This window comes from Lolium perenne, chromosome 4, assembly GCF_019359855.2.
Source record: "Lolium perenne isolate Kyuss_39 chromosome 4, Kyuss_2.0, whole genome shotgun sequence".
Lineage (NCBI taxonomy): Eukaryota > Viridiplantae > Streptophyta > Magnoliopsida > Poales > Poaceae > Lolium > Lolium perenne.
The window spans coordinates 268,702,272-268,718,279 of NC_067247.2; the positions used below are offsets into that span (position 1 = coordinate 268,702,272).

The following is a 16,008-nucleotide window of genomic DNA, read 5'->3' on the forward strand; positions in this document are numbered from 1 at the left end:
CAACAATGGTGTTCAAAGCATTCATACTAATAACATTCCCATTAGCATGCATATAAAGTTCCATGGGTTTTTTAATTCTCTCTTCAAACACATCATGTCCTAGTTCAAGATAAATACTATAAAGATCTCTAATATTTTTGTTGTTTTCCATTAAGCCTAACTAGTGAAATCACACAACTTAGTGTTCTCAGGAGTATTCATTTTAAAAGTAATAAAAACAAGTAAAGCAAATTAAATAAAGTAAAGTAAATGCAACTAACTAATTTTTTTGTATTTTTAATATAGAGAACGCAAACAAGACAAATGAAATAAAGTAAAGCAACTAATTTTTTGTTTTTCTGATATAGAGAAAACAAACAAAACAGAAAATAAAATAAAGTAAAGCAAGACAATAACAAAGTAAAGAGATTGGATGTGGAAGACTCCCCTTGCAGCGTGTCTTGATCTCCCCGGCAACGGCGCCAGAAAAAGTGCTTGATGCGTGCAGTTAACACACGTCCGTTGGGAACCCCAAGAGGAAGGTGTGATGCAGACAGTAGCAAGTTTTCCCTCAGAAAGAAACCAAGGTTTATCGAACCAGGAGGAGCCAAGAAGCACGTTGAAGGTTGATGGCGGCGAAATGTAGTGCGACGCAACACCAGGGATTCCGGCGCCAACGTGGAACCTGCACAACACAACCAAAGTACTTTGCCCCAACGTAACAGTGAGGTTGCCAATCTCACCGGCTTGCTGTGTACAAAGGATTAACCGTATTGTGTGGAAGATGATGATTGTTTGCGAAGAACAGTAAAGAACAAGTATTGCAGTAGATTGTATTTCAGATGTAAAGAATAGGAACGGGGTCCACAGTTCACTAGTGGTGTCTCTCCCATAAGATAAATAGCATGTTGGGTGAATAAATTACAGTTGGGCAATTGACAAATAAAGAAGGCATAACAATGCACATACAAATATCATGATGAGTACTATGAGATTTAATCAGGGCATTACGACAAAGTACATAGACCGCCATCCAGCATGCATCTATGCCTAAATAGTCCACTTTCAGGTTATCATCCGAACCCCTTCCGGTATTAAGTTGCAAGCAACAGACAATTTGCATTAAGTATGGTGCGTAATGTAATCAACACAAATATCCTTAGACAAAGCATCGATGTTTTATCCCTAGTGGCAACAGCACATCCACAACCTTAGAACTTTCTGTCACTGTCCCAGATTTAATGGAGGTATGAACCCACTATCGAGCATAAATACTCCCTCTTGGAGTCACAAGTATCAACTTGGCCAGAGCCTCTACTAGCAACGGAGAGCATGCAAGAACATAAACAACATATATGATAGATTGATAATCAACTTGACATAGTATTCAATATTCATCGGATCCCAACAAACACAACATGTAGGATTACAAATAGATGATCTTGATCATGATAGGCAGCTCACAAGATCTAACATGATAGCACAATGAGGAGAAGACGACCATCTAGCTACTGCTATGGACCCATAGTCCAGGGGTGAACTACTCACACATCGATCCGGAGGCGATCATGGCGATGAAGAGACCTCCGGGAGATGATTCCCCTCTCCGGCAGGGTGCCGAAGGCGATCTCCTGAATCCCCCGAGATGGGATTGGCGGCGGCTGCGTCTCTGGAAGGTTTTCCGTATCGTGGCTCTCGGTACTGGGGGTTTCGCGACGAAGACTATATGTAGGCGGAAGGGTAGGTCAGGGGGCGTCACGAGGGACCCACACAACAGGGCCGCGCGGCCAGGGCCCAGGCCGCGCCGCCCTGGCGTGTCGTCGCCTCGTGGCCCCACTTCTTGATCCTTTCGGTCTTCTGGAAGCTTCGTGGAAAAATAGTACCCTGGGCGTTGATTTCGTCCAATTCCGAGAATATTTCCTTTGTAGGATTTCTGAAACCAAAAACAGCAGAAAACAACAACTGGCTCTTCGGCATCTCGTCAATAGGTTAGTACCGGAAAATGCATAATAATGACATATAATGTGTATAAAACATGTGAGTATCATCATAAAAGTAGCATGGAACATAAGAAATTATAGATACGTTTGGGACGTATCAGGTATCTCCATACCTTGTTCAACCTCGTTACCGACAAGTACTCTTTACTCGTACCGTGGTATGTCATCTCTTGTGATCCAATCACATGCTTGCAAGCTAATCAGACGACATTCCACCGAGAGGGCCCAGAGTATATCTATCCGTCATCAGGATGGACAAATCCCACTATTGATCCATATGACTCAACTCACACTTTCCAAATACTTAATCCCATCTTTATAACCACCCATTTACGCAATGATGTTTGATGTAATCAAAGTACCCTTCCAGTGTAAGTGATTTACATGATCTCATGGTCGAAGAACTTACACAACTATGTATCGATAGCTTATAGCAAATTGAACTTAATGACTTGATCTTATGCTACGCTCATTTGGGTGTGTGTCCATTATATCATTCAACTAATGACATAACCTTGTTATTAATAACATCCAATGTTCATGATCACGAAACCATGATCATCCATTAATCAACAAGCTAGTTATACAAGAGGCTTACTAGGGACTCCTTGTTCTTTACATAACACACATGTATCAATGTTTTGGTTAATACAATTATAGCATTGTATGCAAAAATTTATCATAAACACAAAGATATTATAATAACCACTTTATTATTGCTTCTTGGGCATATCTCCAACACCGCCATGACCAACAGATGTTCGACAAAAAGTCATGGCCACTACATCGCCAGGGACCATGCCGTTCCCGTGTTCCAAGCCAGCGACACTACACCTCTCCAAGCTGGGGCCTCATGTGCTACTGGGAGCTGCAGGCTGCAAGGTGGAGGAGTGGCTGGCATGAACACGCCCGTAGGATGTTCAGCGCATGTACAGACATGGTTGCAAGATGTTCCCGGTGCATGCACTCACAACGTCGACGGCACTGTTACTCGATGTTCTCCCTGTCAAGTGGAGGAGCATTCCGCAGTTCGGCGTCCACTACTTTCACAGTCATCCTTTCCTCGCTTTGATGGTACAAATCCACACCTTTGGCGAACTCTGTGTCTTGAGTACTCGAATCACTTCAATATACATAAGTGCATGTGGGTTATTGCCGCCACAATGCACATGGAAGGCGAGGCCAGAGTTTGGTACAATGCTTACAGGTTGCGTCAAACAGTTGGTGATTGGTCTGAGTTCATGGACAACGTTGAATCACACTTTGCTGAGCAGCAGTACCAATTCTGGGTACTTCTGATCCGAGTCTTCATGTTCACGCAAGTGAGGACATCTCACCCGCAACAACCACCAAATGCGCGAATGTGAGCCCCCTGGAGGTGATGGTGATGGACAAAGTTGTTGAGCCAATTGCCATTAGTTATGGTGAAGAGGTTCTACCCCATCTTAGCAGTGTATCCTTGTTCGTAGAGCCTTGTGTAGAACCTGCGGAGGTGGTGTTCTCTGAACCACATCGAATGGAGTTTGAGGATGACGTGCTCACCGTTGTTGGAGGCTTATCGCTCTTCCTGGAGCTGTCTGGGTCTGCATATGGAATATCAATGTCATCAATTCCCAAGGATGTAAACTGCAATGAGGAGCCACCCGATGAGTATGCGGTTTTGCTAGCATGTTAGAGCTATCGTCACCATTGCAGTGTCGCGGTTTTATAACTGGAAGCACAATTGCCAAATCTGAGCACCTGTTGTATGGTTCTTGGAGGGACTTTCTCTCTGTACCTGGTGATCCTAGAGGGGTGCACTTTATACTCTGGGACACATTAATTTGGAAGGTAACTTATTCCGCTACACATCAGTGGGATCCTGGAATTTCTCCTAGAATATTCCATGTGCATTCACTGGGAAGTTTGCAACTCTTTGACTCTTATGCGTTGAGAAGTAGTCTCTGTCTGCCAATGCTCTTGCTGGAATGCAATCATCACGAAATACTAGACCGGCAGATCTTGCATCTTATAATAGGCAATTCTGCTCTGTCAAAGGTGGAATTAACATGTCTGCATACATTAGAGAGCCCAATCATTCTTCTTGCTGACAAATGGAAGTTGGAGCTCTTTGCTGCAAGCGTAATGTTTCATGTTATATCAACTCAGAAGCTAAATACCATAGTCATGAGGTTAGTGTATTCACAACCGTGGCACCCAACATGCAAACACTACTTTACTACTATTGCTCAGCTCTCTGAAAGCTTCATCTGTTACTATGATGTTGTCATGCTTAAAATTATGTGCTGCTTCATACCTTGGTTCAGTTCCTTGTTTCTTCAGGCTGTACATACTCACTCGGTTATTGGAGCAACTTTTGTGATATGCACCTAAGAGATACGGCCATGGCAGTGCTAAGGAGAGATGCATACAAAATAAGTGCATCAGAGTGTGCTGAATATGATATTAAGTTGGGCACTCGGTATCAGATCCTTGGGATTAAGGAATGTTACTCATGGACATCTCAGTTCATTGCTGCATTATTTCTATTCACTGGGAGACAATTGTTGGTGTCCAAGAGTATATACATATGTCAGGATTTTTGTCCATTGGCCATTTCGGCAAACATACTTCAGTACAGGCCTTGGGATCTTGGTGTGGGCTCATCAGTTTGTGGCATATTAATACTGCAGCTCCGAAACAGGATGCAGGTGATGGTGCTATGTTCTTGTGAGGCACATTACAGAAGTTGGAGCTGCAGTTGGTTGCAACCTAAAGGAGCCATTGCTTGGGGAAAAGCAATGTTTTGCCGGGGCGGTAATATCACACCCGACGTACCCAGTGGACCAAACTGGAACTATGGGCTTCCATATATGGACTTGGCCCAGCTGATTGAGCATTGGAGCAGAGATGATAAATACAGAGCAACGCAGCAGGAGAGGGCATGGAAGAAGTCTGAAGAAAAGGAACGGAACCAACTCTCCTCGCTATCTCTCTCTAATCTCTCTCTGTTCCCGGAATTCAGGCGTCGATCGTGCCTCACGTCGGCAATCATACCGGCAAGGGGACGGGGTGTGACACTAAAGAGATAATCAAGGCAAGCACACGTTGGGTAGTAACATGGTCATTGATCCATTTGTTCTTAAGAGGAAGGAATCCCCGGACAATAATTGGATCAGACCTCCTCATGGATGGGTAAAACTGAACAGTGATGGATCGGTTAAACTGGAAGATAATACTGTCGGAACTGGTATGATACTCAGAGACGAGGAGGGGCAGGTGGTCTTCTCAGCATGTCAGAAATCTGATAGATTGTTCAGATCCTTTGGAAGCAGAAACTATGGCATGTCATGAAGGCCTAATTCTGGCTTTGCAATGGAGCGACAAACCAGTCCTGGTAGAGCTGGACTGTCCTGGCCTGGTGGATACAATTGTGGAGAAGTCTCTGAACCATTCGGCCTTTACTCATCTCATTTCAGAGATTAAAAACTTGTCCATGGTGGATACAGTTGTGGAGAAGTCTCTGAACCATTCGGCGTTTACTCATTTCATTTCAGAGATTAAAAGCTTGCCCAAGGAATGTACAACCATTTCATTGTAAAATCGGATCGCGTTCAGAATAAGGCTAGCCACTGCCTCGCAAATTACGCGAGAGCAGCTGTAACTTTGCATGCTTCAGGTCCTGATTGCTTATTTCAGGTGCTTGATCATGATCTCCTTGTAAATCCTATTGATTAATGAAGTCACGCATTTACCCGCAAAAAAGAGAGATAAAGAACAGAAAAAGGAAAAACATGGGCTATACCACCTGTAGGCTCGAGATTTATTCAGATATGAGGGGACGCGAAATTCTGTAGTCTGGACAACAAGTATTTACAGTATGAACTGCGAGAGTGGAATGACAAGAGCCGACGAAGGGGGTAAACTGTGAAGATAACGCCTATACTGTTCATCGTCTATCAGAAAATGGGGGGGGGGGGGGGGGTGCACAACACACAACAATGTAGTAACTCCTAGAATCATTACATCAAATCTTCTCGCCTAGTACAAACTGTATCTTTGCTTTGACCTCTGTAAAGCTGACGTTCTCAGATATCGCACTCCTAGTATGTTGCTCCGGAAAAGCAGCACCATTCTCAGATATCATCACCAGCATGTGCGACATGCTGTTGGTTTGCTCCTTCTTGGCTGTCCAAAGGCATGTACTGAGCCATGATGGCGCGGATCTCCGAGTCCATGTAACTCTGGTGAAAATCAAGCACAAACCGGTGTCATTGCCACTTCAAAATAATCGCGCTGTTAGAGAGGGTGAGTAGAGATGCCTTACCCTTAGCCTGTATTTATACACTGCGTATGCTCCGACCCCGGCAAAAACAAGTCCAAAGAAAATAACCCACATAAAGCTCCATCCAACTGAGGATGCAGCCTGTTTGCCTGCGAACAGTTTATAAACAACATTAGACTTCTCTAACATAGAAAAGGCGAAATAAAACTGTGTGAATCTTTTACTTGCTGATACCATATTTCTTGACAGAACATCCTGTACAATTGTTCTAATGCACGTGCATCACTTATCGTTATCACTCGAGTTCAGCTAAGAAATTGGAGTGCAAGGCTACTGTGATCTTACAATAAAAGGAGATGACAGTGTGTAAAAGGATATGATAATATCAATGTATGCACACATTTCTACTTAGTGAAACAATGATGATTATGTGCTAGTTAACTTAAGCAACTTTCATCAAACAAAAAAAACTAAAGCAATCTAGGTGAGGTAGTAACTGCACAGATCATGGTAAACACATCCTGCGCATGCTTCTTCACTTTTCAAAACTTAAAACTGCAACTGAAGTAACTTCAACCATTACAGTAATCAGGAAAATAAAGCCTCAGTAATCTGAATTATTCTAGGCTGGAGTCTGGTGTCTGGAGTACATTCACAAGGCTGAATTGTATAATAATTCAACATGTACAAACATCAAGGAAAAAATATTTTGGAGGTAACTATTGTACATTAAGAAAAACTAGCACATCCCCGATTTCTTCCATAAAAGTATAGATAACTTGGTGACTAAGAAACAACCAGTCCATTACTTAAAATAAAATATAATATCAAGAATCTCAAACAACGATCATAAGATCCATCATCTCAAACAAAAGAAAGTAGCTCAACTGAGCAGGAGTATTTGCTTCTCATCACTAATAATATATACTAGCTCTTGCAAGACAAATATGAAGAAACTGGACTAGAAAGAAGTTTGGGTTAGGCCACTCACTGATACAAGTATCTTGCTCTCTCATGTATAACATATTGGTATTACCACAGCTGCATTCATAGCTTCCCCATGTATTTTGGCAGCTGCAGCCACTGCACTGACAGGCGCTTTTCGCTTTGCATTCATCAATATCTGCACATAGTGTATATTAAGGATAGTGTGAATTCTTTGGGGCTGTACCACCTTGGTGGAGCGTTTTGAGTCAATAAAAACTCCCTTTATAAAGATAAGTTTACAAGAAAATAATTCCATTATTCCATAAGTCAAAGTTCTCAAAAATTGCATCTTCACTATGCTAAAGTGAATATTTATAACAGACCCCCAATGACAGGTTATATGGTCAAGCAAAAGCAATATAGCCGTGGTCTCTGAAATATACTGAGTACCTCAAGTCAAATAACTGTCGCCTAAATTGTGTGCAGTCCAACCTTTCTAATTTATCTTCATGAATATACAGCCACCAAATATGAAATGGTGAGTACATACTAGACAAAGAACTAAATAGTCATTTTATGCTCGTTTAGAAGAGTGTTGTGTCTGAGCAGTACAAAATGTATTTCTGGATAATGGTGAAGTACCTTCACAACTTTTTACACCATCTCCCGTGAAACCTACCGGACATTTGCAACCTTTCGATTCTTCATGCTGCAAATTTTCTCAATTTAGTTCTCATAGTGTGATCTTCTCAAGGAAATAGAAAGGCCAATTACCATGTCTCAGCATAACTCTAAACATTACTTACTGAGCAGGCAGATATTGTCTTCCCATCTTTAGTATCCTTCCAGCATCCTCCATTGTTGATCTCACACCTCCCAATACCGGAAGCTGATAATGTTGAATGTTAGTACTAAGTTCTAGAGGAAATTTTTAAAGAACTGATAATAAGATGGCATACAAAAGTAAATTACCACCCAGTATGGCAACGAATTGTTTCAGTAATATATAGTCGGAAACATCCATTCCAGAAATTGTTTCAGCAAACTCAATCACATAACCAAATTCACATATTACCTTCACAATTGGTATATCCATCACCAGCAAACTTGACACCTTTGACAATAGGGCACTCACAGACACGCCCACGGAAGGTATCCTGCATTTGCATATACCAAATTGTTCTATATTACAAGACAGTAATAGAGGAAGAAGGTAAGGTGAAGTATCAGAGACTCTCTAGCTAAAACTGACTGTACCTTGCATGCGGTGACGTTATTAGCCTTGTCAAACCAGCAACCTCCATGATTCTCCAAGCACTCATTTGTTTGAACGTCTACAGGGAACAAAAGAAAGATAAGAAATCGTAATGCACCATAAGACATGATCTGGGAGACATTTGACATTTCTGCAGTAAAAGGAGAAGGTATACAGACCATCACTCAAACAAATAGCGGGCTCAGTTGTCTCCTCAAATCCGGAACAGATGGCTTTTAGCACGGCACCTTTGTCCAACTTACCTGAAGAAAAAACTAAACTGTAACACAAATAATGTCAAGAGTGAAACAACTAGTGCTACAAAACGGTAGACAACCTCGGTATTGCCTGTTGTTGACAACAAGCGTTGGCAGTATTGTGACATCTCCTCGTTTACCATGGCCAATCTACATAATAGAAACATACAGCTGAATATACCATAATTTGATGGGCATGCACAACTAAGTCAGTTTTTAGCAGAAAAAAGATCAGTCTTTAGCAGCAAGGTCCTACTTGGGCATCCTGTTCTGCCTTTAGAATTGGGTTTTCCTCATCGGCTTCAGGATCTCCAATACACTTGTCAATCTTTCCAAGGTCCAATCCTGTAAATGTCAAATACAAGAAAATGTGAAGGCAAAAATTAACTCGGCAGCTTTCATCAATTAGTTACAGGAATAATGAAATAAAGAATTCTGGGATACGTGAAATCAGTGCCAATTAGGCTTACCGAGTGACTTAATAACTTGAGTTGCACATTCATGTGTATACTTTTTCTCCTTCATTGGGCATCTAATGGCAAAGTCATGTACATAATCCCACCACAACCACGGCTTGCCGCTGTCATTAGCAACCTTGAATACACAAACTTGATGTAGATTCTGAACCACGACATCTTTTCCATCATATCCTTTGCTGAAATCCTGCTCCGGGTCCGGTGCACAATATCTCCCATGGTTGATGCACTGGGATTTGCATTGCTTGCTGACGACAAAAGCTTCTGGGCAATACCATGTGATGTAATGTGGAGTGAACTGGGTGTAACCCTTCTGCTCGAGAACTTGTGCAGTCCCTCTAAAGCTCTTCACAAAGTCCATTTGCATATCACATTTAGGACCACACTCATCATTACTGTTTGTCCAAAATTCATACTCTACACGCTCATCAGGGTGAGGAAGGGATTCCCTCCAGTCCAAGAGGACACTGACCATTTCACCATTCTCAGCAGATTTCTTAAGGTCCTCGCCCAATTTCTTTGTTATAAGAACCGAGGGAATAGTGATGTTTTCCATGTGACTCGTTCCTGTATCTTCTGGGTTGTCCATTGTGATCAAAGGCTCATCCTTGCTATCGACAACAAGAATCGCTGCAGCTCCAGCTAGTTGTGCGTTCCATGCCTTTGTTGTGAAAAAGCACTCTGTTTGTCAGAGAGGAAAAAGAATTAGAGTAGCAATTAAGACTGGGAAAGAAGTACTACTCATAAACTAAGCAGCCATATGTGAAGTTAATAAGTAACATGTTTTAATAGCATGAGCAATAACATTTAAGTTATCTAATAACAAGCAGAGAACAACAGTAATTGTTTGCCCTGTTGTGAAATAGCAAACTCTACTTATAAGACGTATTTCATGAACACATTTAACATCGGCACATCCTGTTTCATCTACCCGTAGGCATCATAGCTGAAACAAGATTAGCTAACCATATCCATCTATCATGCTAGGTAGTAAATTGTTCATAAGATGATGCTGCTGCAGCAGCCAGTAGGACGTTCAGTTCTTTGCTTGGGTTGCAACAACTGATTTGTTCTTTGTGAAGATACAACTTAGGTGTATTTACTGATAGGTGTTAAGTACCAAATCAGCACGTCTTCACTATGACCCAAATGAATTGCTCCCCCTTAATATAACAGCAAATCAAGCTAATCCTTATCCGTAGAGCATCAAACAGATACTAATAGAATGCATGCAAGGGGACAGAAGTTTGTCGGAAGCTAGCTAACCAATAATTAATGTTACTAACAACCTAACAAACCAAATCAAAGATTACACTCAATCACTCATTAACTCCTCTCCTAACTGAACAAGCTTACTAAATCAGCTCGAGAACTACTCCTACTCGAGTAGTAGTACTAGTAGTGGCAGTAATCACCATGCTCAACATAGAGTAATAAAAGGCAGCAAAGCAAGATCCAGAGAGAGCAAAGAAGCAGAGCCGTGGGGACGGTCGGTCACCTCCGCGGTCGATGAGGACGAAGTTTGGTCGCTCCCCGGATTTGTGCGACTTGAAGGAGGTCTCGAACTCCTTGCAGGCATCCTTGTTGCTCTTGGGGTAGACGACCCACCCCTGCAGGGTGCCCCCGTACTGCGGCACCCCGAAGTTGCCGATGGCGCACTCGTACTTGCCCTTGAGCGCCTCCGGCGAGGTGACGCTGACGCTGTTCTTCTCCACCACGAACCTCCCCGCCGCCGGCCCCGCCGCGGCCAGCAGCACCGCCAGCACGGCGCACCACGCCGGACCCATCATCCTGGGCGGAGTACCGGAGAAGCAAGCTCCGCCGGCAAGAAAAGAATCGGTTCTTTGGACGGGGCAAACGGAGGTTCCCAGGAGGCGCAGATCTGCCGGCCGGCCTGCGGTGTGGAGTAAAGAATTGGCGAGAGATCTAGCTAGCTCGGTGTGGATGGATGGAGGGGGTTGGACTTGGAGCAAGCGCGCGTCCACGGCAGGGCGCTGAGAGCCGTGCGTGGAGCTAGTCGTCTCGTCGTCGGTTGGATGTTCCGTCCAAGCAAAAAAGAAACGAACCTACTGGAGCTAAATGGAGCTACTAGTATACCGTTGCTGTCTCTGTCGAGAAGGAAAGCCGGTGTGATCCGATCGGGGATCGGTGCCCTCGCGACGAAGCGTCTGTGCCGCGCGGGCGGCGTGGACAACGTGAGCCTGCTCTGATTTATTTTACTGGCTTTGAGATTCGCGCTCCGGTCAACTGTTTTGTGGATTTCGAGCCGTGGGGAGCATCGGGAGCGAGTGGTGTCCCACGGGGTAGCTAGAGTACTTTATGGCGCCTTCTCGTGAATTCGTGGGTTTTATGAATATCTTTTAGTAGGTCTTTCGAAATCTAGAATCGATCACAGCGACGAACTGATCGGTACTGATGCCTCAACTGTCCACGTCGCCCCGTTTTACTCGGTCACGACCATAAATGAACCTGCCAAGAAATCAAAGAGGATGGTACACTCTACTGTACTGATTTTAATACTACCTCTGTTTCGAAAAACATGTTAGAAGTCGTTTGGAAACTAATCTTTCATTTAGTTCGTAGCATTTTGAAATGAATACATGTATGTATTCATTTAATTTACATTGTAACTCCAGAAATAGACACTTGTTTGGTTGCTGCAGGATTTGCAAATAACAGCGTTTGATCTATAAAAAAAAAAGGATTTGCAAATAACAGCAGAATCCAATATTGAATTTGTAAATGGCTTCCATAGAGAAACGGAAATGACAGGTCTCAGCTCGGAATCGTGTTTACCCATGGCGTCATTTTGCTGGATTTCCTAAATTAAATAACGGCCCAATTCTGTGGCAACCAAACATCCCACCTATGAAATTCTAAAATGAATTCCAGGATTCCAATCCCAAATGATGGATACCAAACGACTTCTACAGATTTATCTGAATTTAAACATATCAAGATGTGATTTAGTGTATAGATACATTCAAATTTACACAAGTCAGACATTTTTCGGAACAAAGGGGGTAACATCTTAAATTATTATGGCATATGGGAGGGAGAGAGTACTAGTAAACCATACTAAGAGCAGGGACGAAACCAAGGAAAGTGACATAAGGGGCAACTACATGTAAAATTTCTTGGAGGGGACATATATCTAAATTTAGATAAAATTGCAGGTCGAATCAGCATATTAATAACGGGATTTACAGAAAAAAAATCACCATGCCCTCCTGCTGGCTTCGTCCCTGACTAGTAGCATATTAACAAGTTTAAAATGCAAACTTATTACATCAAACATTTTCATTTTTTGTTGGAAAGACATATATTTATCTGGTACTCATCTAGGTTACCCACTCCGTCCGTGAATAAGTCTACTTTGATTTGTTTTGTTCTATGTTAAATTTATTAAAATTTGAACAATTTCATTGAGAAAACTAACATCATTTATGACACTGGATTAGTAATCACTTGATCCTTCTTAAGATGTACTTCCTCCATGCCCGTTTATTAGGGTAATAGACGACATGATAAAAACATTAACCAAGTGCGTATTACCCTAATAAACCGATGTAGAGGGAGTAATTACATATTAAATCAATTTTACGCCTTTCGCACAAAAAAGTGAATTTGACGCCATATATTTGAAACATTTTTCTATAAAAATAATCAAATAAACAAATATAACTTGCGGTAAAGCTAAAAGTGCACTTACATATTGCCCACGGGAAAGAAGTCCACAGAGAGATTGCATTTTAGACGAGAAGTTCGTCAGTTAACTTTTACTTGTACATTAATTTCTTCATTCTAAGAAATAAAACGTTCTTCTTTTTCGTGTTTTTCTTTGATCAAGAATTATGTTAATATAGTCAAGATTTTGTTGCTCAATTTTTTGATCAAAATTTTATCTTAAAATACATGTACGCCTTGTTCATCTAAATGGAGGCAATATAAAATAGTTGGCACCAAATCCAATATAACTTGTCTTCAACTGGAGTATACTCTATCCATTTATAAAATAATCGATCGTGTGGGTTTTCTAAGACATATTGAGAGTTTTCCTTTGAGAAGGTGCACACACTATCATTTTTTTAGAAAAAATCTCTCACCTTCAATGAGCTAAGTGCATGTAGAAAATAAGTATACTATACGTTAAATGTTATTGGATTGATTTATGTGTGATGAGAGATAAGCAATTTTATAGTTTAGAATACATTGGAAAGAGAGAAGTATATTTTTATGGATAAATTTTTAAGCTAACCGCGTGTTTATTAGTGGATGGAGTGTGTATTGATCAAAGCTGTATTTTGAAGACGCAGTAAAAAAATCTAAATTGGCTTATCCGTACCTTTTGTTCAAAAAAAAAGAAAGATCTAACGCCAGAGCGAAGATAAAGCATGTTTTCAATTGCAAACCGAGCTTGGCTCTGGTTGTTAGGCTTCTTGTGGTGGAACCAGTCCATTCAGGTTTAAGTCTTTGATTTGATATGGGTGTTTGTATTTGTCTGAATTTATTTCTGGATTTAACTGGGGCTATTTTTCAGTGGTAGGTGACGTGTCCGTTAACAGCGAGACGCATGTGGTGACTTCATCAACCTCATGATCTGCTGGCTTAGTTCCTCGGAGATGCTTATATGGGTAGGGTGTGCGTATGCGTATTCATAGAGATAAGTGTACATGCATGCTTATACGTTGGCTTAAAAAAATTCATTTTCAATTCGATTTTTCAGTTATCCCACCAAAAAGGCCCACAAAGTTGAAGCCTCTCATCAAATCCGTACGGCAACGACTCACACATTGATGATCAGATGGGGACAGATTCAGCTGCCACATGGAACACGCACCGGTTTCTATTTTTGTATGGATACATAATACCGCTACCTATCCTGCCACCTGTTATTTTGTTTTGTCAGTGCATGCCGGGTGATCTTGGCTTGTAATTTGGTACAACCAACACTGAAGTACCGTTCCGTCTTGGCTGTTGCCTCTAGTAGAAAATGGGTTTTCGTTTGGAGCTGTTAGGAGCATTAGTTTCTGCCAGGATTTGATTCGAAACTATTGCTAGAAATAGTTTCGGTTCCAACGGATAGAACGCGAGGTAACGTATAGTCCCGGTTTGTTAGGTACCTTGAGTTCCGGTTGGTGACAATAACCGGGACTAAAGGTTCCGCGTAGGGTGCGGCAGGTCGCAAGCACCTTTAGTCCCGGTTGGTAATATCAACCAGAACTAAAGATATTTTATTTGCGCCAAATTAAAGATCTTTTATTTGCACCAAAACTAAGTTTTTTTATATCTGTTGAATATAAGTGTTTTAATATGAATTTGATTAACGGTTGCATACTTTCGAATGTGAACAAACTTTGAACATTGAAAGTATTGAATTTGGAGAAGCAATCGAAAACCATTTTCTGTTTTGTAGAGAAATTAATCTAACTATTAAAACCATTAACCAAACTCACGCTCCGTTTTCCATTTCACGACATGCCAACGCCTCTAGTGTGAGGTCGATCATTATCCATTAACTTTATCGTGGAGGCGTTCACGGGTTTGCGGGAAATTTTCCCGAGGCGGAACTTTCGAAGATCGACATCTTCGAGAAGTTCCGCCACGGGAGATTTTTCCCAACCCTTTCCTCGAAGATGTAAGATATTAGCAGTTGGGATGGTTGGCTTGTTTTTGCTAGTTATATAGAGGTTGTGACATACCATAGGGAGATTCTCAAACACTGTTAGAGGAGATGTAGGCTTTGACGAGATTGCGGGAAAATTTTCCCGAGGCGGAACTTCCGAAGATGTCCTAGGGCGTGTGCACCAACGACATCTTCGAGAAGCTCCACCATGGAAGATTTCCCAACCCTTCCCCAGCCATGGGGATGAAGCTCCCTACCTTTTGGTTGACTTGTTGAGTTGCTTGCGATTAGCGACGCTCCTTTTATAGGCCTGGCGCTGCTTCCTCCTTCATCTTGTTCCTCCGACAGGACGTCGTGCGCTACATATCTTACTCGCCGAGTAGTGCATCCACCCACGCGTCTTTATCCCACCAACAGTTTTGTTAGATGATACTAAAAATCCACCTTTAGTCCCTGTTGCACCCACCAAACGGGACTAAAGGTTAGCCCGCCGAAAAACCCTTTAGTTCCGGTTGCACCCACCAAACGGGACTAAAGGTTGGCCTCCCGAAAAACCCTTTAGTCCCATTTGGTTTCTCCGATAGGACGTCGTGCGCTACATGCCTTATCTCGCCGAGCAGTGCATCCACCCACGCGTTCTTATCCCACCGACAGTTTTGTTAGATGACACTAAAAATCCATCTTTGTTTGTCCTTCCTTTTTTTAGTCCCCTTATATGGATGTGCCTCTTTATTTTGCAGCAGAGATTTTGTGGGAGGTGACTGGCAAGAATATTTACGGAGGTGAGCAGCAAGTCATCTTTGAATCAGAATTCTTGATAATTATTTAGGTTCATTCAAAATTTTGTTTTATTATTATGCCGGTGTGCTTGGCGTCTAGGTGAATGGGAAGAAGGTCGTTGCCAGGGCATTCGTCACGAACACCGCCGCGGCTGCAAAACCGAAGTAGTGTTGTAGGGCACATTCAAGATATATCCGATGGAGGAGGCTCAAAGGCGGAGTGGGCGACAAGCTTCAAAGCTACTTGGACTCGTTTGGTACGTCCATGCGTTTTTGGTGCCTCTGTCTTGCGGAACTTCACAAAATCTCTGACGGAAATTGTTGCACATAGTTGCCGCAATGGTAACCCCATCCAGATATGGCCGAGGGGACCTGACATGTGACATAGATTGAAAAAAGGTTGTGATGCACCAGAATTTCTGGGGAATTGATTATGAACTCAGAG

The 16,008-nt window shown here is 42.2% G+C and overlaps 1 protein-coding gene across 1 annotated transcript; it reads right to left on the reverse strand.

The window, feature by feature from the left end:
- Nucleotides 1-5,753: 5,753 nt before the first annotated feature.
- LOC127294915 (vacuolar-sorting receptor 1) lies at nt 5,754-11,220 on the reverse strand. The gene is made up of 12 exons (XM_051324825.2): nt 10,657-11,220; nt 9,153-9,839; nt 8,939-9,027; nt 8,763-8,832; nt 8,605-8,688; nt 8,428-8,504; nt 8,246-8,327; nt 7,977-8,059; nt 7,813-7,879; nt 7,235-7,366; nt 6,286-6,392; nt 5,754-6,202 (listed from the first exon to the last, which is right to left on the reverse strand). Exons 1-12 carry the CDS (start codon nt 10,946-10,948, stop codon nt 6,095-6,097), a joined length of 1,878 nt encoding a protein of 625 aa, XP_051180785.1. The 5' UTR covers nt 10,949-11,220; the 3' UTR covers nt 5,754-6,094.
- Nucleotides 11,221-16,008: the final 4,788 nt, after the last annotated feature.

Excerpts from the sequence above, each read along its gene's own strand:
- LOC127294915 (XM_051324825.2), bottom strand. The coding sequence starts at position 10,948 with ATGATGGGTCCGGCGTGGTGCGCCGTGCTGGCGGTGCTGCTGGCCGCG. Across the intron at positions 9,028-9,152 it reads TCAAGTTATTAAGTCACTCG|GATTGGACCTTGGAAAGATT; the intron begins GTAAGCCTAATT and ends TGACATTTACAG. Across the intron at positions 8,689-8,762 it reads CAACAACAGGCAATACCGAG|GTAAGTTGGACAAAGGTGCC; the intron begins GTTGTCTACCGT and ends TTTTTTCTTCAG.